Here is a 26,559-nt window from a genome sequence, read left to right as displayed (position 1 = left end):
AATCTTACACATTAATTCAGTCTATAGAAACAGGATCAGCAGGCTGTTAGTGTGAAGATCAGGACTGTCACTGCCTTCCAGGAGAGACTTCTTTGCTCTGTGGTCTCTAGAAAACCCTCCTCTGCTGCTCTGGGTTTCATTTTCCCTGCCTATAAAAACAGACAGAGGTTCTAACTCCTCTGGGACGTGTTTTCCCATTCTCAGAGAACTCCTGCAAAAGCATAGGGGAGCTCACACATAAGCCTGTGTGCTCAGACCTAAAAACTGAGAGGAAGGAGAGAAAGCTATCTGATATAAAACCAGTCTAACTACTGGTGGACATCATTTTCCACCTGCTGAAGATCTGGTGCAGGGTATTTGCATTTCAAATGCTGACGAAGCAATATTGTGTGTTTTATTATTTGAAGTCAGAAAACAGGAAATGTATCTCAGGAGCATTTGCATGAGGATGGTTTCTGTTACCAGAGATGTTTGGCTCTCTGGCATGTCCTGTCCATCCAGGCATGTAGGACCCTGCTCCTGTAATTGCCAAGAACTTCACATCCTTCTCCAGGGCTCAACTTCATAAAACTATTCTGGGTGTGGGGAGCAAACTCAAAGTCTTTAATGGCAGAATAGATATTGTAAATGCGGGTGAACCTGGTGGGAAGAAATGATGATGCCTGACTCCAGTTCAGAAGGCTGAATGATTTCTTTATTATAACTATGCTATAATACATTAATATACTATTTAAATGAGATACTAAAACTACAAACTTACTTTTTCTAACTACCAAATCTAACTCACTACTAACTCATGACCCTGTTCTCCAGAGTCCAGACACAGGTGGGTTGGATGGGCCACCAGGCTCAAACAATCCTCACCAGAATCTAATCAAGCAATCACCCCAGGTAAACAATTCTCCAAACACATTCCATATGGGGAAAAAGAGGAGCAGAAATAGAAATTGTTTTCTCTTTCTTCTCTCTGTGCTGCTCTATGAAAAAATCCTGAGAGAAGAATGTACCTGCCACAAACGGGGCCTTAAGCATCAAAGCTTTTAAGGTGTACCCCAGTGAATTCCCAGGAGCTCAGCTGCCACCCTCACATGGCTGCTCTGAGAGGAGATAATCCCTCTTTCTGAGCAGCTGTTTCCATTTTAGGTGTTCCTGGCCGAGCTGAAGAGCACAGACCAGTATTTTGCTGTGAAAGCCCTGAAGAAGGACGTGGTGCTGATGGATGACGATGTGGAGTGTACGATGGTGGAGAAGAGAGTCCTCTCCTTGGCTTGGGAGCACCCATTCCTCACTCATGTCTTCTGCACGTTCCAGACCAAGGTAAGACAAGGATCTGCCACCTTCATCCACAGCCTGAGAATGCTTTACTGAAATGCAGATGCTTGGTGAAGGGCTTCAGCCTGCTAGGGTCCACTTGGGACATGAAGTGGTGCTCAGGGAAGGGATCTTCAGATAAAGCACTCAGGAAATATCTCCAGAAATTTAATCTACTTTTCCCACATCAGTCTGGGGATGGAATGGTGTATTTGAGGATTATGGCATCCAAGGCTCACTGAGGTAAAATCTGCTGTTAAAATCTGCATCCTGGTACCCTGGGCCAAGGATGTGGAAAGGCCACAGCCCACAGCCAGGGTAAGGATGTGCCCATGGAGCATTGTGCTGCAGCTAGCCTGGATCAAAACCAACTCAAGAAACCCTGGTTTTGGAGGATAAACATGCTGTCATTCACTTCTTTGCCCCTGTTACTGTTAAATGGCATCAGACACTGGTGGTTCTGCAGTTCAGAGCAGCTCCTGAAATCTCGCTTGTGACTCCAAACCAAAATTGAAGTGACATTTAACTAATACACATATTTTCATGGTCCCACATGCCAACAACTGCTCAGCTTCCCAGAGCCACAACCAATAGCCTTAACACCAAAGCACACACAAGGTATAGAAAGAAACAGTGGAAGTTTGAGAGTTTGTCTTCTCTGTCCAGCCTACTCAGACCATTCCTGAGAGATGATTGATATCTCTTAGCTCAAATCCAGGGCAGCACTGTCTCATGGCTGCTTGTTCAGGGTTTTGTTTGCATGCTCCCAGTCCCTGCTCAGCCCCAGGCTTTGGTGGCACAAGGCACTGCTCAGTGTAAGGTTAGGACCTGCTCATGAGGAGGTTCTTCTGCAGGATCAGGAGAAACAAATACAACCTCTGTGGTACATCCCAGTCATCTGTGGGACGTGGCAGCTGTTTAAAGACAGGTTAAATTTATAACAGGGAATGTCTGGGAACTGCTGTAGGTGATGTGACACTGAGCCCAGGCATTCATGTTTAACCCCTTTGGGACTGACAGTGGGGATAATGTGTGCTGGGAATGGATCTTTGCCTGGCAAGGAAAGGAATTAACTCCCTGCTTGAGGGGTGCTGGTTTTCAGAGGAAAATATAAATGCCACAACTACAAAAGCAAAGAAGATCAAGATTTAATTGAAGAGATAAAACATTCACAACAGTCACAGCTCTGTGAGGGAGCTTTTACTCCAGGGATTGCTGCTTGTATCTCCAGAGGGATGCTGACTGAAGCCAGCAGCAGAGCCATGCTGTCTGTGCTCCAGCCTGGTCTGGGAGCTGTAGGTCAGGTTCAGGATGGTACAGCAGGGACAGTCTGGAGATCTGGGTTCAGGCAGTGCAGGCATGCAAGTGTCCCCTTCCCTCAGCAAAAAGAGGAGAGACCAAATGGAGTCGTGTCAGGATCCAGGTGGGATTTACCAACTATTTAAGGGGAAAAACTTAAGGATGGAAAAGCAATGAGTGCCTGAAAAATTCATGGGTGCCTGGCTTGAAAAGCCAGATTTTTTTTTTTTTCTAGACTTGTGGGCAGCAGCAGAGAATTGCCCTCCTGCCATGGAGAAAGAATCCCCATCCATCTCATCCCAAGCCATCGCTGCCACTTTAAAACTGTGTGGTCTCCCCATCTGTGGCTCCACAGAGAGAGGAGCTGGAATGGGGCTGCCCAGACCAAAGCTGCTCTGGCCTCTGGTTGATTTTTCAACTCTTGTTTTTTCTCCACTGACCTTTGCAAGCCAGCAGCAATCATTCAGTGCAGGAAAGCCACCCAGAGCTGGGAGCCGTGACAACCTTGGAGGGTCTTCTAGGGCTCAAAGGGCAGTGTGGTTGTCAGAATGTCTTTTATGGCAATCATTTTAGGATCATGGAATGGTTTAGGTTGGAAAGGACCTTAAAGATCACCTATTTCCAACCACCCTTCCATGGGCAGAAGCCACAGCACTGCTGTGTAGAGTCCTTCTATGGATTTTAATATTGAAAATATGACATTTTTTTGTTTCTTGAAGTTTCACTGGATAGATAAGTAGTTTCAGACAGAAACATATGTGCCAATGCCTTTCTGAGTCCCTCGTGCTTTGGCTTACCTGAGCTGCTCCAGGTGCTGAGTGTCTCTGCAAAGGACAGTAAAACCAGCAATATTCCTACACAAAAACAAGGACCTCAATAGTCCACATGTTTCCATAGGTGGGGAAAAAAAAGTCCTTTAATCTGTTGACAGTTCTCTGAGCTCTGGGATGAGCTTCTTCCTCACCTCCACCCAGGTAATGAGTGACTGCTCAATTATTTAAATCTGGATAGCTCTCCAGACAGGTTTAGATGGCACCAGGCACTTACTGCCCTTCTCTATTCCAGTGGAGCCTGAATGATCAATGCTTTCAAAACTCAGAATACTTTTCTTGTTTTATTGCATGAGAATAAATGCAAACCCATAGTGTTTGGTGGGGTTTTTTTGGTCCAATCTCTTTTGGAATTTTTCTGTTTTATTTTACTGCAGTCGTCTTTGTATCCAGATATTCAGCTGACATAATTACATACTCTGAATTTTAACAATAAGCTCAAAGAGCTATTCTGCTCTTCTGCTGTATTAGATTTAAAGGGATGCTGTTATGTTAAAGAGGAGGAAAAATATGTTTATAATTCTGTGAAATCCCAAAATCAGTAATGCCAAAACAGTGACTAGCATCCCAGAGCTTATGTTTTATTGTTTTTTGCATTTCGCTGATCTTCTGCCATAAAAATAGGCTTTCCCTTTTTGAAAGTCACTTTTATTTCTGTTTCTTTACTTCATTGACCAAGTTTTATTAACACCCTTTACCTAAATGCAAATTAAATCTTGAGGCATTTTGACTTGCCACACAAAATAGCAACAGAGAAGATTATCTCAACCCAAAAGAGAAGCAATCGTTACTGCAATTTAAAAGAAAATATTACAGAAATGTTTATTTTCTGCTTTACTGTTGTATTATATGTTTTCTTCTGGTGGTGAGCCTTTTTCACATGCTCTGTTGCCCTTGTGTGCTTAATACTGACTGAAAAATCTCTTACAGTGGCAAGAAGGAGAAAAGAATCATATAAATGGGAATGTGGTCCTAATTTGAAAATTCTTTGTCTATGTTTTCCATGGATATTTTCAGATTTCTTGTTAAAATATCTCCTTAGAACTCAGGAATTTTGCAATTCCTGAAATTATCTTTCTTTCCACGCACAATTTCAGTTTTCTTCTCTCTGGCTTGCTCTTGAGGGGCAGGGCTGATTTATTTGCCCTGAATCAGAGCATGGGGTTGGCACGTGGGCATTTCACACCCTTTGGATGTTCAGCTCCTCTGCCTGGTGGTGCCATGGACCTCCTGAACAGCCCTAGGCCCATCCTCCTACTTTTTCTTGGAAACATCTTGTAGTATTCTGAGTACTCTGAGCTTGGAAAAAAAATCTGATTCAAGGCCAAATTTGAAGCAGCTGATGGGAAGTTTTAGGAAAGCTTTGAGAGTTTTGCCTCTTGCAACCAACAGGCAGGAAAACTGGCAAGGTCTCATTCAATCCTGGCCAAAAATTTCAACGTGGTTTAGCACAAATAGCAGCATCTCAGCAGAGCTTTGGGATTTCTACAAGGTTGTGCCAGAGAAGGTGTGAGCAGCTGTAATTATAACATCTAATACATGAAGTTTTTGCAAGACACTTCTAGATGTCAGCCCATGTGGTGTGAACTGGGGGAAGGCATCGGCCAGGAAAAGAGGGCAGCTCACCAGTGGGGTTTTTTAAGTAAAAGATTATTGCCATATTCAATACACATATTGTCATTGCTTCCCCATTGTGCAAGCTGAGGAAAATCAGGCCAAAATGCATTTAGCATTGCCTGAGATTTCTAAAAATCTGCAGTCTAGCTGCACTTGATCCTGAAAAAAATTACTTCCTAAAATAAAAACATTACATTTTTTTTTCTGTTTTTCAACTGCTAAAATATTTCTGCTTCATGGATTGGCTTCTTTTTGTTTCATTTTTAGTCTGGTGATTTTTATTTTTTTTTAATCCACAAAACTTCAGACAAATCTTTCTCTAGCCTTGAGAAAATTAGTCTCTCTCCAAGATTCTGCTGGACACTGATAGGGAAAACCACTTCCTCTTGCAAGACATGGGCTGATAGTGCCTCAGTTTATCAGTGGGTGATGGACTCTGCCTGCTCTGAGTGTGAGTAAAGGTCTTGGAATCTCAGAGCTCAAGTGGAAGCCAAGTCTGCACCTTTATCTCTGCAAATGTATTTTATTTATGTGTATAAATGTATTCCTGTGCTTTGTACCAAGCAGATGGGCACACCACGCTGAGCATCCCAAATGAGCAGCTCAATACACAGCTAGAAATGCTGACAGTGCAAGGATTAGAACAAGGAATAAACAGTGAGAGCAGGGGCTGGACTGGATTATTGGGCAGCTGTAAGAAATGCTGCCATCTCCAGAAGATAGGCTGATATTACACAGGAGAGGGGGGGAAAGTATTTAAAGCAGAGAACAGAATGAAAGCTTGGGTTGCTCTGGTGCAAATTCCAGTGCAGATGAACGCCTGTAGCCACCTCCTATGAAGGAGTAACCCTGTGTTAAGTGTTCCTTGTGACAGTGGACACAGTGAGGACTGCATTTCTCTCTTTCTCACTGGATGGGATGCTCTGATGGGATTGCAGCACTGAGTGATGTGGTGGAAAAGGCTTGAGAGGCTTTTGGCTGCCAGCTATCCCATGAAATAAAATAGATCCAAGGTGTGGATCGGCACCCAGACTGTGCTGAGCTGCATGAAAAGGTGAGACCAGAGGCAGCTGCAGGAATTGCATCATGTCCAGCCTTTCTCTCGGCCAGGGACAGCCTAGTTCAATGGGAATGCAGCAGGATTAGGTCACTTGGTCTGAAGCCTTCTCCCCGTGGAGACATTTGTTAGGGTAACTGATCTAAACACAGGTAAAGACACACTGTCCTGCAGCATTAATTATTCTGACATTCATCCTCCTGGAAGCCCCGGGAAGAAGAATTTTTGCTGCTCAGTAAATGGTGCTCAATTGTGTATTTGTATGTATGCAAGCGCTTTCAAAATGCAAAGAAAACAAAATCTGAAAATCTCTGCAGAAAAGTGCTCTGGAGGGCTTCCAGCTGGTTAAAGGATTTTAAGAACCTGTTAAAGAATGTACCTTCAAAAGATCAATTTAAATGCTGCCTGCTTTATACTCATTGTTTATAAAGTTGAAAGCATCTCTGATAGTGACTATTCATTCTCGCAGCAGAGCAGGAGCAGGTTGGTTTAACTCCATCCCTGCCATGTCCTGCAGAGGCTGAGGGAGCAGGTGGCTCTGTGGGGAGGAGCTCAGCTCGGCACAGGCACTGAGGGATTGAAAGGGCAGGAGGCTGAGTTCCTGCAGTAATCCAGGCTTTCAGCACCTGGCTGGGGAACAGTGTTATTTTGTGTGCAGGAGCTGTGTTATTTTGTGCAGGACGCTGCTGCCCTCTCTGTGTGCCGTACAACCTTGTGTTGTAGGGCTCTGTCTGCTGCAGGAGCAGCACTTCACCCTCCCACAGAAGAGTTTTTCCTGTTCCTGGTGCTACAATGGAGAAAATCTCTGGGAGATGGTCTAGAAGTAGGGAATGGCTGATACATGGATGCTCTAAGACAACTGGTGTTAAATACATCAGGAAGTGTTTGGACAATGCTCCCAAGCACATGGTGTGATTCTCAGGGGTGTCCTGTGCAGGGCCAGGAGTTGGACTTTGATGATCCTTGCTGGTCCCTTTCAACTCAGAATTTCTATGATTTTATAACTATCCTCATGCAGTGTCCATCCTTGAGTGCAGGAAGAGCCTTTACAATTCTCCTTGAGCTCTGTGGTTGCAAAAGATGGTCCTGAGGTCTGCCATGAGACCAAACTTTTTCTGTTGTGTGAGTCCAGAACCATGACCAAAAGTCTGGATTGAGCATTTGCTACCCAGGGATGCTCCCACAGGTGGTCAGCAAGTTGTCTGTCACCTGCCTGCAGGGCAGAGGGGCAGGGCACTCTTTCCAAGCCTGCTGCAGAGCTGTGTGGGTCTCACCACTGAGGAACAACATTCCTGCTTGTTTGCTCAACATCCACAGGCAGGACCACTGCAGGGGATAAGGGCATGGCAGAGCCTTGAGACTCAGAGAATGGTTTGGGTTAGAAAGGACCTTTGAAGGTCATCTAGTCCAGCTGCCCTGCAGTGAGCAGGGACCTTGACAGACTCCAGCAGCAAGCAGGAGCCACGAGCTAACTTTTCCAGGACAAGAGGAAGTGAAGCTGGAGCCTGTGTGCAAGAATGTCCTCTGCACCACTCTGACCCTTTGACCTCCAGCACTCTCTTGAATTTTCAGTGGTTTCAAGAATGGGGTTTGCTACTTCCCATATTTAATGTGTTCTGTGGCTCTGTGGATCTCAGACCTAGGAAGCTGACTCCAGGAAGTTGTTGCTCTTTGCCCTTCTTGGTTACACCTCAGCACTCATAATGACGTAGAGCTGATCTCAACCAGTTCTCCCCCACGAGCTATTCTAGGCATTTGCACTTCTTAAGAAGCAAGGGGAACTTCCAAGCCCCAGAGCAGGAAAGTCAGAGTGATCCTGTCTGTATTTTCAATAGGGTTTATGTACCACTCTATAGTACCTGATATAAACTTTGGTACTAAACATCCTAAGTAAAGTTTGTATTCTCCAGGCTCCATAGCTTAAGGCAGTTGAGCAAAAGGGTTTATATATGTGGATGTAAATTAGTCTGAGGGGTTGCTCCACCTTTTCTTCCCTCAGAGATGATGCCAGAGCCCCCAGTTTTGAGTCAGAGTCCCTGGATTCAGTTAAACAGGTACATCAGATGGTTGCTCAAGTCCATGAACAAGCAGAGCGTGACTGCTCATTCTACTGGATAAACATGGATTTCAAGTAACAGTTAGAGATGTAGTCAAAATCAGTGGACTTTACAGGGGAACTGAGGGGTTTTCTCCTTCCCAGCCCACTAAAGCTGAGTCTGGCCCATTTCAAGACCCATGAGGTTTCTTCAGTCTCAGCAGTTCAGATGTGGTTACTGGTGTGTTGTTGGCTAAATCCCATCACCTCCCTGTGTACCTTCCCAAAGATCATCTGTTCAAGTATTTTCCTGAATGGGCTCCTGAGCTCACGTTGCTTCCACGATTTATACATTTCTTCACTAAATTTCCCACCTTCCTTTGGCCTTTTTACTTGCTGGAACTCATTTACATGCACAGCCCCCTGCAGATGCAAGAAACACTGAAAACCTGCACCCATCTGGTTTAGTGTTGGAATTTGTATTCTTTCCCCAGGAGGCCAGATCTGGCTTTGAGCTTGTTGGATGACAGGTGGGGTTTCCAGTGAGTCCATTTAAATAAGAGTGCTGTAATTAAGAGGATCTGGCGAAAGAAATTGCACAAATTAGAGCAGACAGCTGTTGTTTGAAAGGAACAAGCACTTTTGTGGTTTTTTAACATAGCCAGCTCTTGGCTTCCTGCCAGAGATACTTACATTAGATCTTATGGATAAAAATTTTCAACTGTTAGAAATATAAGTGAAAATAACTCTGTTTCCCCCCCAGAAAAAATGTAATGGGCAATAGGCAACACAAGGAAGATACTCATAAACTTTATAGCATAGCCTAGAGATGACTGACTTCAGGTGTGCACAGAACAGAGAGAGGCTTTTGAGGGGAAAAAATACCACATCCACTTAGTTTTATTCCTGCTTTTATGCACAAAAGGTGAGATTCCCAAAACAGAAGTTTAAACTGGGACCATAGCTCAGTGTGCAGATCCTTTTCCTTCAGAAAAAATGTGTCCTTTCTGCTTTCTAGAGACAATTCAGTGTGGAAGGGATCAATCCAAACCAGCTTCTGCAGGGTTCTGGTGGTGAGTTTTGGCTGATGAAGCTGTGAGAGGATCAGTGTCATGTACATGACCAGCCTGGTCTAATGGGAGGCATCCCTGCCCATGGCAGGGAGTTGGAACTTCAGGGGTCTTTAAGGTCTCTTCCAACCCAAACCATTCAGTGATTTCATGATTCTGTATCAAGGGTTGGAAAAGAAACCTCAGTGATCAGTTCTGCCCATTATACATAGAGAGATTCCTTCATTTCTCTGTACCAGGAGGAGAGTTTTTCACTGCCCTGGTCAAACGACTGATGGTTGCATGAAACTGGGGACCAGAACTCGACTTTTTCCAGGCTTCTCTGACATGCAGGTGCTCAATGGGTATCTAGAAATATGATTAAATCATTGCTTTCCCCACCAGCAAGTTACGTAGAGAAGCTTTCAGGCTTAAAATCAAGCATGTGCTTAAAACAAATTGCTGTGTCTGTTTGGTGTCTCTGATAACTTGAAAAAGTCAGACCCAGGTGCCTCCACAGAAGCTCTGCAGGAATGCAGGTGACACCAGCTTGAAGTCACACCACTGGATGGGTACTGTACTGGGATGGGGGCCAGAGGAGAGATCTGGGAGTGACTTTTGCCTTTTCCACTAGTCCCCTGAGAAGCTTGTCCATCTGTCCTTCTGCTGTACAGGCACTGTAAAGCTGCTGACCCCTTTCTGTGAGCCTGGAGCTCTGCTGGTAAAAATCCACAGCCCCAGCTGGTTATGATGTGGCTTTGCAGTGTTTGCTAGTGGTGTTTATAGAACTCAGAGCAGGGAGTGTGAGTATGGGCTTAGGGAACCAAGAGGAGAAATGTAAAAAAGAGCTGCTTTCTTTCCAAAACCCTCAGTGATACTTTCCTTCTGCTTTCTGAGCAGTTTGATTTTTTTTTTTAATATTTAAACTCTTACCTCGCTCTTCACCATCCCTTATTTATTCTCACCTTGTCCCCTTGTCTAGGAAAACCTCTTTTTTGTGATGGAATACCTCAATGGAGGAGACCTCATGTTCCACATCCAGAGCTGCCATAAGTTCGACCTTCCCAGAGCAACGTAAGATGTTTATCATTGCCTTTGGGCCTGACTTGATTTTATTCCCAGCTCTGCTACTGCCCTGCAGAGGAAATCTTGGGCAGATGATTTTGCCTCTCTTCACCTTGCCCAGCTGAAAAGTGGGGAGGATGCTTGTGCTGGAAGCCAAGTTCCTCTCTATCCCAGCTGTCTCCAAACTCAACAAAGCTATACAGGCCATCCTCCCAGCTCAGTGAAGGACTGGAGTGAGTCACCTCCTATCCTCTTTTCCCTCCCACAGAAGACTTTTAAACTCCATCCACACAGTTGGTTTCACTCAGACACGACCTTGCTTCTTTACAACACTCTGTAGCCAAGCTGCAGGACCTGATTAAGCTGAGGTTCCCAGCCCAGTAGTCAGAAGTGAAGCTGTTGTTTATTAGAAGTAATGGGATTTTCCCTTTTTTCCCCTTAAAGTTCAAGGGGGTGGGGTAAAATCCTATCAAAAGCACAAAAAGTTAATTTAAACAAAGAATTAATATACCAGCAGAGAATTAAAAATATATTTAGCTTTGATTAAAGTAAATAGAAGAATTAGAATAAATGAAAGGTGCTTTTGATCCTTCTGCAAGCAAAAGGTATTTTGAAAGCTAATATTGAAACCACAATAGGAATTACTTTTATTTAATGATTTAATAACAAAAACCCAACACCGTCTTTTAAATCAGTGTTTGATGATATTTTTCAAATGCATTTGAATGTCCAGAATTAAGGGCCAATGCATTGAAGACTGAGAGAGCAGAGCTGTGCCACACTGGATAGGGATATGATCCTCTGGTTTCATTCCCTTCTGGGACAGCACTTTCATTCTTCACACTGATGCTGCCTCTTTGCATCATGATGTGGTGGTGTCCTTTGGGTAAAAATGTGCTGAGAACAACGACTTCAAGCTCAAAAAAACTCCAGAGAACGGCCACCAGCCTGCTGGATAGCCCATATTATGGATAAACTTTCAAAATCAGAAAAAAATGTCTTCATTAAAGTGTGGTCAGTCACTGGAACAGGCTGTCCAGGGAAGTGGTGGAATCACTGTCCCTGGAAGTGTTCAAGAAGTGTGGATGTGGCACCTGGGGACGTGGTTTAGTGCTGGGTTAATGGTTGGACTCGATGCTGGAGGGATTTTCCAGCCTAAATAATTCCAGAATTCTGAGATTCTTTGAAAAGTAGGTCATAAATCTGGGCAGGGAAGAAGGCAGGGAGTCTGTCTGTGCTCCTCATTCCAGATTCCCCCCTGCTTTTGGGAATCTCACATCACCCATCAGTAAAACTCAGTCACCCCAAGCCTTCTGCAGACACTCCAAACCTTCTGGGAACCTAATGAAATTTTGGCTTTTGTGGGGGCAAGGTTTCCATCTTTTTGGGTCTAGTTGAAAAAATCTTTGGGAAGCTCCTGTTCTGACTTGTGCCTTCTGTCATTCAGGTTTTATGCTGCTGAAATAATTTGTGGACTCCAGTTCCTCCATTCCAAGGGCATAATATACAGGTAATTTAACTCTTTAGTGTAATTAATATGCTAAATGCTAAACCTTTTCTGCTTTTCCCTGCAAGCACCAATGCCAGCAGAGAGGCTGTTTTTTGGCTGTACTTACTGGTACTGCAATTCTCTGCAGATTTCCCTTTTACATAGTTTGGGTGTTTCATTTTGAAGAAAGAGTGTAGAAAAGGCAGTTTTGATCCTTCTTTCAGAACCCAGTTCTATTTCAGTTAGCATTAAAACAAAACCTTGGATGCATTTACACAGAGCCATTCACACAGTGCCCAGTGTAGGCACCTTGTTTAAGCTTTCAACATATCAAGGTATATTAAGGTAAAGTCAGACACAAGAAATTTGTTACATCTGCTGTGCTGGTTACCTTGGGACAGTGGTGACAAGCTCAACTCAAGTAACAAAAGCAGGGAGACAGTGATGCATCTTAATTTTGTATTAATTTTGTGCACAATGGGGAGATGGGATTCATCTCACCATCATGAATCTGAGTTGTCTGTTAAGTTCTTCTTGTAGTAAGCAGAGAGCAGAGGGCATTTTAAGGTTCATCAAGCCTGTGTTAAAATGTGTATGGGAAGTGCCCAGTTCTACCAGAAATTAGGCCACAGTCTGATTTCCCATGACCAAGAGGAGGAACTGAATTTTTGGGGAGCTCTGGTTAAGCTCAGCCTCATGGCAAAATTCAGTTACTACATTGCAGCCTTTAAAAGCAGAAAAGAAATAACTTGTCACAAATAAATGAGAAATCTCCCTACAGCAACGATGTTTGCTGAACCCAAAATGAGTTTATTTCAGTTTTTGTCATGTAGCATGAACATTAGAGCAAATGCTAAAAGTAGATGACTTGCTCACAATCCATTCTCCCTTTAAAACACGAGTTTTGATTTTTATTAGTACTCATGTGGGAGCCATTTATAGTCTTTATTGACCAGTGATGGTGATTGCATAAACATGAGATCAATATCACTGGCATTAAGCTAAGATGATCTCTGGGGCCTCAGCAACTTTTCTGGCTCCAATTATTATTCTCCATGAGTGAAGGGAAAAATTTTCTGGTGCCCAAATCACTTGGCCATGTCTGTTATTTTTAGTCAGTCTTCTCAGAAAATCTGATTAAAAATACCTGCAGGACATGGTGACTTTATGGCAGGGCTGCTAATGCTGGCATTTTATTTATAATTCACATTTTTAGTTGGAATCACTGCACCAGTGCTGTGCTGGGATTTGGGACCCATTTCCTCCTGAAAGGAGAGGGGTGTTTAGAGTCTGGAGCCTTGGGAATTGAGGGAAAATTGGGACATCTGGGCATTGGGTAGCGTGTGGATGGGAAGAAATATCTCATTCCCAGGAGTTGGTGATATTGCTTTGGGTGTCAAGCATTGAGAGAAAAGGTTTAACCAGTCCTAACCTCTTCCCTTTTTCACTGAAGACAATGACAACGGGGCCAGCTGAGAGCACATAGTCATCAGTATCTGTGTCAGAGCAAACTGAGCACTTGGGAAAGTGAATAGAAATAATTTTTGAAACTACATCTCTTGCAATGCCGTAAGAATAATGAATCCAGCTGTTCTGTCTCATGCACCCACGTTTGGAAACATTGGCTTAAATTTTAACGAATGAGCCGAGGTATTTTTTAGCAGAAACTCCAGTCCCTGCAGCCAATGAGTTTGAGACTCATCAAAATAATGAAAGCAAACTGTAGGTGATGGTTTTTTTTTTGTTTTGCTTCGATCTACCGGATGAATAAAAGCAGTGCTGGCAGCCCGAGATTGATCACAACGTTGTAACTAAAATAAGCCATTCCAGCTGGAAATTGTGACAACATGAGTGCCTGCCACTTGGAAGGCAAATGTGTTGGTTTTCTCTGTATTTCTCTTTGATTGATGACTCCCATTTCGTCTTGGGCCGTGTTCTTGCAGCAGTGAACAATTGCCCCGTGACAATTTAGTGTGTGAAAACCACAATGTCCCCCACCCTGATGAGGACCTGGCCCAAGCAAGACAAGGAGCTCTGCACAGAGGGAGGCTGAAGAACCATCTTCCCTGCAATTGTGGGCCATTATCCTAGGAGCATCAAGCATTAGAAATTACCTTTTTGAAGAACATTTCTGAAAAAAGCCCACATTGTAAAGCAGTTGTCGGCGGGAGGGTGTCCCTGCAGTAGCCTCCTTGTTAGGCCTCTGGCCTCAGATGTGGAAAATCACAGATTCACAGAGTGGTTTGGGGTGGAAGGAACCCTGAAGATCCCCAGCCCCCTTGCCATGGGCAGGGATGCATCCACAGGATCAGGCCCCAACCAACTTGGCCTTTTGGCCAAAATACGTATAGACTGTGAATTAGCATGAAAAATAACAGTTACACCCTCAGGTGTGGGTATAAGCAAATGTGTCTGGGTGCTTTGGGAGCCCCGAGAAGGAGCAGTGACTGATATCACAAACCAGGCAGTGCAGGAATGTGTGTGCTCACAGAGAAGGTGACCCAAATTCTACCCACATCCCCAATTAAGTGCAGGATCACTGATCCAAACATTTTACCTGGGCCGTTATATCAAATAAAAACAAAACCTTTAGGTAAGATCTAAGAAAATTAACATAGAAACCATGCCAGCCTTCCTTTCTTTCTGCCTTTTTCTTTTCTTCTTTACAAGCTTTTCTCTCCTTTCAGAGTTAGTTCCCACTTGAGGACCTCTTTGTTCTCCACCAATGGTCATGGTTCATCACCTCATTTGCTTTTATTTCTTTCTCTGTGCATTTCTATTTTCTTCCTCTCTCTGGGCTCTTTGCTTCCCAGAGTAGCTCAGAGCCTGAAAACTCAGACAACAGCCTGGCATCTGAGTGTGAAAGGCTTTGTAAATCCCAGGGTTCAGATGGTGCAGCCCAGCAGTGGTGGGGGCTCTGCTGATGTCTGGGATTATTCTGACCCTCTGCAGGGCTTGTGGGTCCTTACTTCTTGTGACATTTATAGAAGGAGATCTGGCAGCAGCTTCAGAGAGAATATTGAGATTCCCAGGGGATGAGAGAGTGAGGATTACCTGCTCTCATTCTCCAGGTTGTGTTAGGGCAGGAGCACCAGCTGGCACATAGCCCTTCTTAGATTCACTATTGTGCATCCTTGAAGCAAACAGCTTCTAAAAGCTGTCTTGGGTGATGTGATCCCTGGAAGTGTTCAAGGCCAGGCTGGATGTGGCTTGGAACAACCTGGTCTAGTGGGAGGTGTCCCTGCCCATGGCAGGGGATTGGAACTGGGTGATCTTTAAAGGTCCCTTCCAAGTCAAACCATTCTGTGATTCCATGATTCTGTGTCCTCTCCAGCAGATAAATCAGTGCTGCAACAAGAGATATGTGGAAAAGGGATGCTGAAGCCCAAGAGAACAGTTCCTCATTTATCCCTCAGGCTTCCTTTGTATTTCCAGCATGTAGGCACTACACAGAGGCAGAGAGCAAGTGTAATAAATATAAGCTGCTAAAATAACTTGGTGTGCTTCACACTTTGAAGAATGGGGTTTTCTTCTCTTCCTCCACAGAGACTTGAAGCTGGACAATGTCCTCCTGGACAATGAGGGGCACATCAAAATTGCTGACTTTGGGATGTGCAAGGAGAACATGTTTGGAGATGCAAAGACAAGCACTTTCTGTGGGACTCCTGACTATATTGCCCCTGAGGTAGGTGTGGGGCACAGGGAGCTCAGCAAGTGCTGTGGGACAGGAAACACATCTCCAGACAAAACTGTTGTGCATTGGTGGAGGTTGCAAAGAGTAATAACCTGGTTTGGAGCAGCTCCAGGCCAGAAACTGGATTTCAGCATGGCTCAGAGTCTGTGTTGCTGTTTGGCATTGCTTATTTTTGTGGCTAATTTTTTTTTTTTTTTGGTGCAGATGAAACTTGGCTTAAATCAAGAAAGAGAATGCTTGATGGAAATTATTTTTGGGCCATGGCAGAATAAACTCCAAGAGGTCCTGCAATTGAGGGACAGACATAGCTTGAGGAATGCTGACTGTGCCCTTTCCCTTATTTCTTTCAATTTTTAACTAGACATAAACTTGTTTTTTTTTTTTTACCTAGAAAATTTAGGTGTTTTAAACTAGATCCCTCCAGAAAATAGAAAGTTTCCTTAACCTGGTGACTTCACACAATGATAGATCTTACTATGGAGAGGCTTTGACTAATTAGTTGGCCAAAGAAAACAATTTTTAGCTCAGAGAAAAACGTACAAGTCATCCATGCCTCATGTCTGACATCAGTCTGAAATCCATTTATTTACCTTTCAAGATTCCATTTTGTAATTTTATTGTTTTCATGATGGATATTGGTATTTTCCAAAGAGTTGTCAAAGCCTTTAGGTTTTTTTTCCCCCTCTACTATAATTCCTTGGTCCTTCACTGTGCACTGAGGGCTCGAATCTGGCTGAGGTTACACCACTGCAGGCTCAAGGGTCTCTTCAAATCAATTGGATTTCTGTTGCCTAAGAATGGGTGTAAGTGTGCTCTGCAATCAAGCTGCAATTGTCTGTTATTCTACTTCTGTATGCCTTTATTTAAGAAAAAAAAAAAGCTATTTTCTGCTCCTAAAAAAAATATAGCCAAGTTTTGATCCATTATCTGTGATTTTATTTTATAGAAAAGAGAAAAAATAGTTCAGAGCTTTATTTCTACACCATGTTTATTTTAGGCATTCAACGAGTGCATATAAACCATTTTATCTCTAAATTGAAAGCACTTCTGGAGTTTATTGATCATCTCTCCTGCCACAGGCAGGAGCACTGGACTCTGTCAGTATTTCACTGCAGCTGCTGCCACTGTAATTTGTTACAGACCCAGCACCGTGGCCACAGCCATGCAAATAAGGGGGTTTTGGGTCAGTAGACAAGCAATTATTTTTTCATTTCAAAAAATACCTGACGAGAAAAAAAAAAAACCAGCCTGAAATGAAATTACTAAGTTTATTTTTGTCCCAAAGAATTTAAAACAAAATAAACCTTTTTCTTTCTGACTGCCATAAAACACTTCAATTTCACATACTCAATTTCCAGATACTTTAGACTTTTAAAGAAAAAGCCTTATAAAAATAATTTCTCTTTTCAATAGGAAAGGTTGGGATGATTTTGTTTGTAAGTGATCCAGAAAAAATATATTAAGGGGTTTTGCTGATTTTTTTTTTTCTTTTGGCTCTGAGTGGAACTCATTATATATATGACAACATACGTTCAAATCTCTTTTTTGTCCTTTTGGCATCTCCTCTTCTGGAGACAGATGTAGTATAGAGCATCCCACTGCAACAAAGATGTGGGCTCAAGAGTAAAGATTGTGCCTCAAAATTAAGTTTTCCCCTCTACAGCTCTCAAATTCTGATAAGAATCCTACACACCACAGTCATCATGTGAACCTTTAGATATCTCCAATGTAAAAATCTGTTTTTGAGGCTCTTTGAGAACCAAAGGAGACAAACAGGGGTTGTATTTTACAGCAGGTAGATATTTATCTGGATGTTTAAAACTGGGCAAATTCCCTTCCTTGGCCATAAAAGGAGCTGGTGATAAGTGGTTCAGCTCTAGATATCTCCACAACAGACATCTAAAGGCAGGTGAGATTAATTTTGCTTCTCCAGAGAGGAAGTTTGAGAACTTGGTGGTGGTCCTTTAGGCCCTGGTGAGGTCGTCATTCCAGCTGGACGTCACTTTATAGGTGACACTGAAAGGTGCAAACCAAGGGACCAACTGAGGACAAATTTCCATTCCTCCATCTAAAACCCAGCTGGTCTCAAGAGGACACATCAGCAACCCCTTTCATGGTTTTCCTGGGAAAGATTTTGCTGGGGTAGATTCACACTGTTTTAAGTGACTGATGGTCCTAAAGTACCTTTATGCTGCCACATTTGTAATTTTAAAACTCAGCTTGTGTCACTGGAATCTATCCCAAGATGCTGATACCTGATCATTTGTCTTCTTGGACTTCACAAGCCTGATTTGAACCCTTGGAGAGCAGGCTAAAAATGACTTCTCATCTCTTATATTTGAGATTTCTCTGGTAGCCAAGGAGTTGTTCAAGTCACGTAAGAATTACATGCAGCCTGTTGTCTGTAGTGCCAAGGACTGTTTTGGCACCCAGCTGTGGCTGTGCCTCGTTGCTCCAGGAGCCACATGCCCTGCTCCACTGGCAGATTTCTGGCTCCTGCTGCAGGCAGGGGGAAGCACCTCTGATAGAAGCAGCTGTTGCAAGGCCACAGTCTGGCCACCCTCCTGAAGTTGAAAAACTCATGTCAGACATTTTACTTCTGCCTTTGTGGCTCCTCTTTCTGGGCAGATATTGCTGGGGCAGAAGTACAACACCTCCGTTGACTGGTGGTCCTTTGGTGTCCTCCTGTATGAGATGCTCATTGGCCAATCCCCTTTCCATGGCCAAGATGAGGAGGAGCTTTTCCAGTCCATCCGTATGGATAACCCCTTCTACCCTCGCTGGCTGGACAAGGATGCAAAGGACATTTTGGTGAAGGTAAGAACCACCACCCATCAAATGGAAGTCTTTCTGCCAGAATTACTGTCTTCAATTTGTTTAACTTCAGCCCTTGTAGAGATGAACAGATTTAGTTTAGTCACTGTCTTTCCTGAGGCATCAAACCACACCTCTCCCATAAGGAATTTGTATATCTTCCTTCTCCTGATTCATGATGGTGGCTCCTCACAGACACCACGAGAGATCAGTTTCTTTTGCAGAGCAGTCCTTAAGGTGCAAGGCTCGATAACTCCTGGAAAAAATACTTCAAACTAAGGGTTTCATCAGACTGAGATGTTGAACATCTCTTTTTGGGGCACATGCTGGCACCTTTCTGCCCAAACAGCCAGTACTTCTGTCAGGAGTAGAGGTAGTAATCATCTTAATACCAATCAGTAAACTTCCTTGTTTAGGAAAAAAAAAAAAAATCCCAACATTTTCTCCATATGGCCTCTTCTCATTGCACTGACTCTGGATAATTACACATTCCACCCTGCATTATGACTGTGTTATCATTAGAAAATTTAACCCATGGGATCAACATTCCAGCTTTTTGTAAGAGAGCCTGAGAGGAGACTGGGAGCGAGAGGGAACATCCGCCAGCACGCCTTTTTCCGGGAAATCAACTGGGAAGCTTTAGAAGAGAGAAGGATGGAGCCCCCTTTCAAACCAAGAGTGGTAAGGATGGATCTTCTTTCAGTTCCACCCATCTCAGGTCTTTTAAACTGTGCATTTCTACTGGTTGCTTGACCTGATCCTCACAATACTGCTTTGTGGTGGCTGCAAGCCCGGGTCAGGCATGCCCACACCTGAGAAATCATAAATTACTCATTGCTTCCTCAGTTACTGCAGCAGGGTAACACCTTCCCATCATCACAGAACTGCAGCCCATTCTGAAGGGATTATCTTTCATTGCACTGCAGAAGGTAAAACAGTTCAGGAACCAATTGTTTGGCTACATCAGAATAATTCTGACTATGAAAAACAGTCTCGTTAAATTATTAAAGCCCTGTTAATAATAATAATAGAATTTAATTTGACAAGCACATCATACTTTCATTTTACAGCCTTCCACAACTGTTATACAATTGGTGAGTTCAGTCTGCCATGTTACAATGCTGTAACATCCCTGTCTGGCAGAATTCCTGAATCACAGGCTCAGTGCCTCCTTCATAATATTTATATTTACTGGCTCCCAGCTGAAGGATGAGTTGAGCCCATAGGAAGCAGCCTGATAGGGCCAGTACAATTGTAATAAAGATCTGACTGTTAGTGGTTTGACGTAATTTTTTTTTTCCTTTTCTTGAAGAAATCTCCAAGTGACTGTAGCAACTTCGACAAGGAATTCCTAAATGAAAAACCCAGACTGTCCTGTGCTGACAGAGCACTGATTAACAGCATGGACCAAAATATGTTCAGCAACTTCTCTTTTGTGAACCCTAAAATGGAGAAAATATTTTCCTGAGACCTGCCTTACTGAAGGAATTCTCTGTAATGATTTGAGTAGCACTTTGTCAACTGAAGACTGTGCATGGTTGTTTTTATCAAGAACCCTCAGAAAGAAATCACCTCAGTGAACGTTTGTACCATGCCTGGAGGCTTCCGGCTTTTTCCAGTCCATAGCAGATGCCAGCCCACTCTTCATTGATGATAAAGTTTCTTTGTGGTATCTTTTGGTCTCTCTTCTCTCTCTTCCCAATGTTCTTGAAGTTGAAAGCATCTGAAAATGAGGAGGTGCCAAAACCTGTTCCCCACTACTTGTACACACAGCCAACAGGTTTCTCTGTAAGGAAAAATAGGTCTATTTGAGCTTCTGGATGTCAGTGCCCATTTCGGCAACTCAGACCCAGACCCACCTTCTTCTGAAGGAAAAGTGGTTTGCTCAAGGCCTGTGGGTATCAGGGAAGACTCAGGTTGGATGCTTTGGTAACCTCCACTTGTACATGTGCAGAATTGCCAAAGTGTGCACAGCTTTGAAGAAGAAATTTACTCCCTACACCCTTTAAAAATGCTGTTCAGAGGTGTTAGGACTCAATTTTTCTCCATGGGACAAAGAGACTTTTTTCAGGTGCCCATTCCACCATCTGCACATCTCAATGGATTGTTACCAAAGGGAGTGCCAAGATTGGTACAGAAAACCAGAGGTTTACACTTAGTGCCTGAGCAGGAAGGTTGGGAAGTTGCAGAATGCTTCAAGAACCCTGTTCTAAAGCTTTAAGTGTCTTCTGATACACCAAACTCAGGGCAAGGTCTCAATGGGGCTTTCTGACATTTTAACCTAAAACCAAATTAGAAAAATGCAACGTTTCCCCAAACCATTGTTTTAGCACTGTAAAAGTGGCCTTCCAGTCACAGAATTGGAGTGTTTCACTTGAAAGGTACTAACTGGTCCTGCAAAGGCTGATTTACTTTCTCTAAATGATGTCCCAGCTCTTGGGCACAGGTGAACGAGCTGCACACGATGGTCACAGGGCAGGAGGCACATCAGGTGAGGGTGGCCCTCACCTCCACCATGTGACATTTTGCTGTGTGTTCTGTCCCTTTGCAGTCTGTGGGAATGTGGGTGGGTTTAAAAAAAAACTATTTTCTGCGCTCCTTTCATCATGGGGTCCTTTTAAATAAAGGTGCACTGTTTTCTGAGGTTGGAGATTTGTGAAACCACCCAGTTACTGCTTGTCACTGAGATATCTGTGCACAGCTGGGTCAAAATCAAGTCAGAGGCTAAAAAAGAAGATTTTTAAACAACTTAGATTTAGGCAGTCACTCAAGTTGGTGTTGGGATCTATTTGAAAAATGTAAATTTGGAGCTTGTTGCATCAGCCTCCAGTCCACGGAGAAGAAAAGCTCCAGAAGGTGAGTTATCCCAAAATCAGGTTCCCTTCAGATGCATCTTCCTGGTTCTGCAGGTCCAGGCTGTCAATTTGGGCCTCCCAACAGGATGAATGCAGCCTTGCAGGCAGCGCTGGGATATCACTGGCAGTGACTGCAGGCACAGAATCCAGCAGGAGCAGGGGCTGAAGTGCGTGAAGTCAACAAGAAGAGCAGAACACCCTGAGAGAGGTTCCAGTCCAGTGACTCTGATGAAATCCTTGTTTGTGCTGTATGAAATGCAGGAGGGGGCAGCTGTGCTCGCAGTTTGTGGAGCTGGTCATCATGTTTAATTAGAACGGTTAACATGAATTTTTTTAAATGCCAGTGCTGTTTGTACAGCTTAATAAAATGTTGTGTATAATTGGGAAATGGGCATTGAAGTGATTAAATAGGGACAAAGAACAGAGGTGCTTAGAAAAGCCATTAAAATGGCTCTGTGCTGTCTGGGGAACATTCCCCAGGGGAATTTTGACCTGTAAATACACAGCAGAAGTAAGCACTTGAACAACTACTACTCCACAGGGCAGTATCTAAACCAAGGATTTGGTGCTGTGCAAAGGTACCCAGGAAGAGAGTGAAATGTTCATTTTTACTACCAGAAGGTGACACAGATCTGAATGGGATCTGGTATCTCAGAGGGGTTGCAGAGGAGATGTGCAGAGGTTTTTATTAAAAGAGGGTGACTTTGGACATTTTCCTTTGACACCCAAAAGAGGATCAGTCAAGTCCTGTGAGGGCCTGAGTGTGTTCATGACTCTGATGGAGTCTGGCCAGCCTGGTCCAGACTAGAGACTGCATTTCTAAGCGTCTGAAGTCTGGCAGTGTCCCTGGAGGACTGTTAGGGATGTTCTCTCTGCTGCAGCACAGCAGTTTGGTCTTGACACCAATGCAGGGACAACCCAAAAGCATAGACTAAGGAAGGAGGGTGCTGGTTCACCTCTTGTGGTTAAGTCACTGAAGAGAAACAGGTTTTAACACCTCTCTGATCAGAAGAAGGGCTCTCTGCACTCCAGCTGTGGTCCCATAGAACCACAAGCATGACTTGTGAAGGAACTCGTTGAGTAACTGCTAGAGCAGGCACAGCATTAGGATTAGTGTGAAGCTTTTGATGCAAACCACAAGAAGAAGCACCCGCTTCTCTCTGCTAGGCACCTTCAGCTTGGAAACCCAATAAACCCAGTGAGGATGGGGGCAGGGAGATGGGGGAGGTGGGTACGAGCCACCACAAACCTGTTCGCTGTGTGTCCCAGCTGTGCCTGTGGGGTGTGAAGAGTGACGTGGGAAGCAGCAAACGCTTTCCTGTGGTGACGGTGATTGAGAGATATCAGCCAGGGAGGGCTGAAAGCCAAACACCCACACAGAAATGAGCAGGAGCCCAGGTACCCACAGAGATGCTCCTTTGCCTTAGCTGAACCTGGCACCTCCACTCCCATCTTATTTCTCTTTCTTTCTCTCCCCTCCTCCATAAAATGTTCATTTTATGGCATAGTAGATGGGGTTTGACAGGTTTGGTTATTTGTTTGCTGAAGGCTCAGTCCTGTTCTGGAGCCCTGTGGGATCACAGCACTACTGCAGGACCATAGCAACAGCAAACATCAGGGTCTGACCTCCAGCACCTCCTGCTTCAACTCAAGTTTTGGGATCCCCCAACACCCAAGTGCTCCTTTCTGAGTCTTGCTGCCTCACCTGATGGATGTATGAATTCCTACTTGTTGGCATCCACCAAATCAGGATGAGTGGGAGTCAACCTGTAAATGACAGCCCTGATTTCAGCACTCCTGCAAAGACTTCCAAGAGGAGGTGGGCTGGTCTCACAGCTCCTCAGCATTCAGAAGAGAAAACCAAGCTCTGTCCTGCACCCCACAACGATCTTTGCAGCCTGTGCTGAAAGGAAAGACAACTTTGCCCAGTTGTTACAAGACACTCTTGCAGTACAGAGGTGTCACCAGAAGTCCCTGTGTGACAGCACAACTCCAAAGAGTGGGTCCTGGCAGTTGAAATGCTCCTCCCTTTGTAATTGTATTTGTACCTTAGACATCTAAAACCCACATCAGAGATCCCAGCTGGGACCTTACCAGCTCCCTCACTCCAGGGATGCCACATCACCTGCAGCCACCAGGTCATCAAGAGCATGTGGCTCAAAGTCTGTCTTGTGGTGTGAAGCCAGCAGAGGTCTCAATGCAGAGCTTAGGAAGCTTTTCTACCTTCCTTACTTCCACAGAAGTTTTACCTCTGGTACCTCACAGCACAAGCAGAGCTGGTGAAATACAGGAAGTGTATTTTTAGCACTTCTGTAGCTGGCATTGGGTGCAGCCCAGTGACTGTACCTGCTGTACTGGGGTCCATTCCACTGTTGGTAACAGGAACTTTGGAGTCCCTTATCTTCTACATCACCTCAATGTTTATGTACACAAAGATAAAATTGAAAAATAGATGAGATGTGAAACAAAGGAAAAAACAGCATCGAGTTGTGGAAGGTGAAGCAAGTGCAGAAAAGACAAGTAAGGAAGAAAAGAGGGATACAGGTTGGTGTAATGTTATGTAACACTTCCCTTCATCCATTAGTTTCAATTAGAGCTCTGCTGTTTTCCTTCAAAGCCATCAGTACCATCCTAGAGTTGCTTTTGTGGCCAAAGCACAGAACTTTTGGAGATTTAGAGGATGGGACAGTCTGAGACCAGAATGGCTCTGATCTGGCCTCCCAGGTAGCACAGAGCTGCCATTCCTGCTCTGACATCTCCCCTAAAAATCCAAATACTTCTGCTTTGAATCTGGATTCAGGTCCCAGTTAAAGTATTTTAATTAGGCTGTCTGTAGCAGAGGAATGCAGTTTAAATGCTTGGTTTTAGTCAGGTAGTACCCCTGAGACACATTGGGTTATCCTGGAGGACTTCTGCTAAATATGGGTCTGTCCTACAACCTGTGACTTATCCCACAGCCCTGTTTCCCCCAGATACCCTCAACAGCCATGGACACCTCTCTGTAAGCAGTGGAATCAGGCCTAGAGTTCACCCTCCAGCAGGCACCTGCACTCAAGTCTTGTAAGAAGAAGCATCAAAAATTAGTTATCAACATGTTTTCTGCATTTGCTAAAGAAACTGCATGAAGGGAATCCTCCATCCTCCTGGTTCATGCTCATTAAGGGAGACCAGAGGGCACTGCATTCCCATGTTCACTGGCAAGCATATTCCCTTCTCCCATACTAAAGCAGTGATAATGAGAGAGAAACCAGGCTCAGCAGTTATGGTGTTTTGAGAACTGTCTTTATTCTTGATACCTTTAAGCTGAAAGAAGCTAGATTTAGATCAGATGTTAAGCTTTTTTTTTTTTTTTTTTTTTTTTTTTTAATCAGACAGTAGTGAGGCCCTGGCAGAGTGGTCAGAGAAGCTGTGGCTGCCCCTGGATCCCTGGAAGTGTCCAAGGCCAGGCTGGACAGGACTTGGAGCAACCTGGGATAGAGGAAGGTGTCCCTGCCCATGGCAGAGGGTGGAATGAAATGGCTTTAAGGTCCTTTCCAACCCAAACCATTCTGTGGTTCAATCACAGGAGATAGATCATAGGAGATGCTCAGTTACAATTAAGCTCAAGAGCATCAGCTCTTTCTCATTCTGCATTTTCATATGTTGAATTTAAAAAAAAAAAAAAAACAAAACAACACTTAATCTCTGTTCCAAGAGTCAACCGGATTCTGCTTGTCTGGGACCCAGCAATCTCCCAACTCATGCTGCTCCTCTGCCTAAACAAAAACCTGCCAGTACACAGCAGCTGGGGAGGTGAATCATTATTTTAATAATCACCTAGAGGAAAACATGCTGCTTGAGTGGAGAGAAAATAAAAATTAAGTATCACATTTAATTTATGATGTGGCCTTTTATTTTAAAGGAACATAAACTGAAAATATTCAGACATCAAAGGAAGAATCTCAGCTTTCACTTCTAAATTCTATTTTATTATTGTTGTTAGCCTCCCAGTAGCAAAGGAAATGAGTTCTTTAGTAATCATTTCCATTTAATTTTCAGCTCCCTTCTGTTGATAGCATCGTGTGTAACCTTTTTTCTAACAGTTACTTTAAATTGTGTATTTTGATATTCCATTCAGCTGGTGGAGAAAGAAAAATCAGTTCTAAAAAAGCCATTTTATCTCTGCTGTACATGAGCTCAGCAGGATAATGTGATATCTCAGTGAGCATATTTATTTTAAGTTATTGGTACTTTCCACCAGGGTGAAATTGTTCAAGATATAGCCACTCATTGCCTCCCCTCTTCCTGCCCAAAAAATGTCACAGGGGCAAAGCAGTGGAGAAAAAGGGACAAAACAGCAACGCTCATTGAAAAGGAACAATAATCCACCCAGCAAATCAACTCAGTTCTGGTCGTTCTGGGCAGAATGAAAAGAGTGAAAAAAACCTGAAAAAATGGGGGAAATGGAGCACACAATCATCATAGGGATAATAAATCCCTGGGCACAGTTTCTGAGATAGCGAGGGAGAGGTCAGCAGTGCCACCGAGCGACCTTTCTCATAAAGACGTTAAAGCTTAATAATGTGGTTTGGTTCTTCGGGAGATCCAGTGACACTGGAATTCAGATGGGAAGAGGAATGCTGATTTTCCTTTGTGCTGGGCTGTCTCCACACCAAATCACAGACTTGCTTCTTTTTCTTTGGGCATACTGAAAACAAAGGAATAAGTAGAAAGCCTCCACAAAAGACCACAGCAGCTTTGGCTGAAAAACAGCCAAAAGCAGGGCTTGAACCTTCTGAAATGAGGACTAAGTGCTTTAATATTTCAATTAAATACCTTGTTGAGAATCAGCAACACTCTCACAGACTTATGTGGAATAGCCACTGAAGAGAGACAGCTCAAACTACTGCTTTTAGCAGCAGCAACCACCTTGCAGTACTTCCCATGTTCCAAAAGGAGAGTCTCCACTGGAGCTCTAGGGAGCTGTGATGTGGTTCTTTATCAGCACAGGAGCCTATGGGAGATTAAGATCTCGTGCTTCCAAAGTCTTCCAAAATTTTAAGTCAAGGCAGAGCTGAGAAGGTGACAAGGAAAATTCAAGGCTGGGGCTGCAGAGGGCCACTGCAGGAGAAAATGTGCATTTTTTTCTCTTGGTATAAAGAAATAATAAAGACTGGTTGCTGTGGAGTCACTCTCTGAAATGCACAATTCTTACTCACCATCAGTGCTCAGCCAAACACTGACACTGGAGTGGCGAAACTATGACCAAGCTCCTCATTTTCAGAGGAAATAAGTCAGCACTGAAGTGGAGGCAGCTTTCCACCATGACTTACCCCAGGTGTAGCTCAATGTCCCTGGCACAATGCCTGATTTACACCAGGGAATCAGCCCCAAACATCCGCCTGTTCATTTGATTAGAGATTTTGGATTAACCTTGTGCTTATGCTGCTGCTACAGAGGAGAGG

The 26,559-nt window shown here is 43.8% G+C and overlaps 1 protein-coding gene across 1 annotated transcript in view; it reads left to right on the top strand.

The window, feature by feature from the left end:
• PRKCQ (protein kinase C theta) overlaps nt 1-20,309 on the top strand; it is a 52,168-nt gene extending 31,859 nt beyond the window's left edge. The window contains exons 13-19 of the mRNA XM_068189427.1: nt 1,144-1,317; nt 10,181-10,272; nt 11,711-11,773; nt 15,299-15,437; nt 18,075-18,263; nt 18,813-18,941; nt 19,573-20,309. Of these exons, the coding sequence (XP_068045528.1) occupies nt 1,144-1,317; nt 10,181-10,272; nt 11,711-11,773; nt 15,299-15,437; nt 18,075-18,263; nt 18,813-18,941; nt 19,573-19,728 (942 nt within the window). The 3' untranslated portion in view covers nt 19,729-20,309. The remainder of the gene's footprint in view (nt 1-1,143; nt 1,318-10,180; nt 10,273-11,710; nt 11,774-15,298; nt 15,438-18,074; nt 18,264-18,812; nt 18,942-19,572) is intronic.
• The last annotated feature ends 6,250 nt before the right edge of the window (nt 20,310-26,559 follow it).

The sequence above is a fragment of the Anomalospiza imberbis genome, chromosome 5, assembly GCF_031753505.1.
Source record: "Anomalospiza imberbis isolate Cuckoo-Finch-1a 21T00152 chromosome 5, ASM3175350v1, whole genome shotgun sequence".
Classification (NCBI taxonomy): domain Eukaryota; kingdom Metazoa; phylum Chordata; class Aves; order Passeriformes; family Viduidae; genus Anomalospiza; species Anomalospiza imberbis.
The sequence above is the reverse complement of the archived record's forward strand: the minus strand, read 5'-3'. Positions and strand labels throughout refer to the sequence as shown.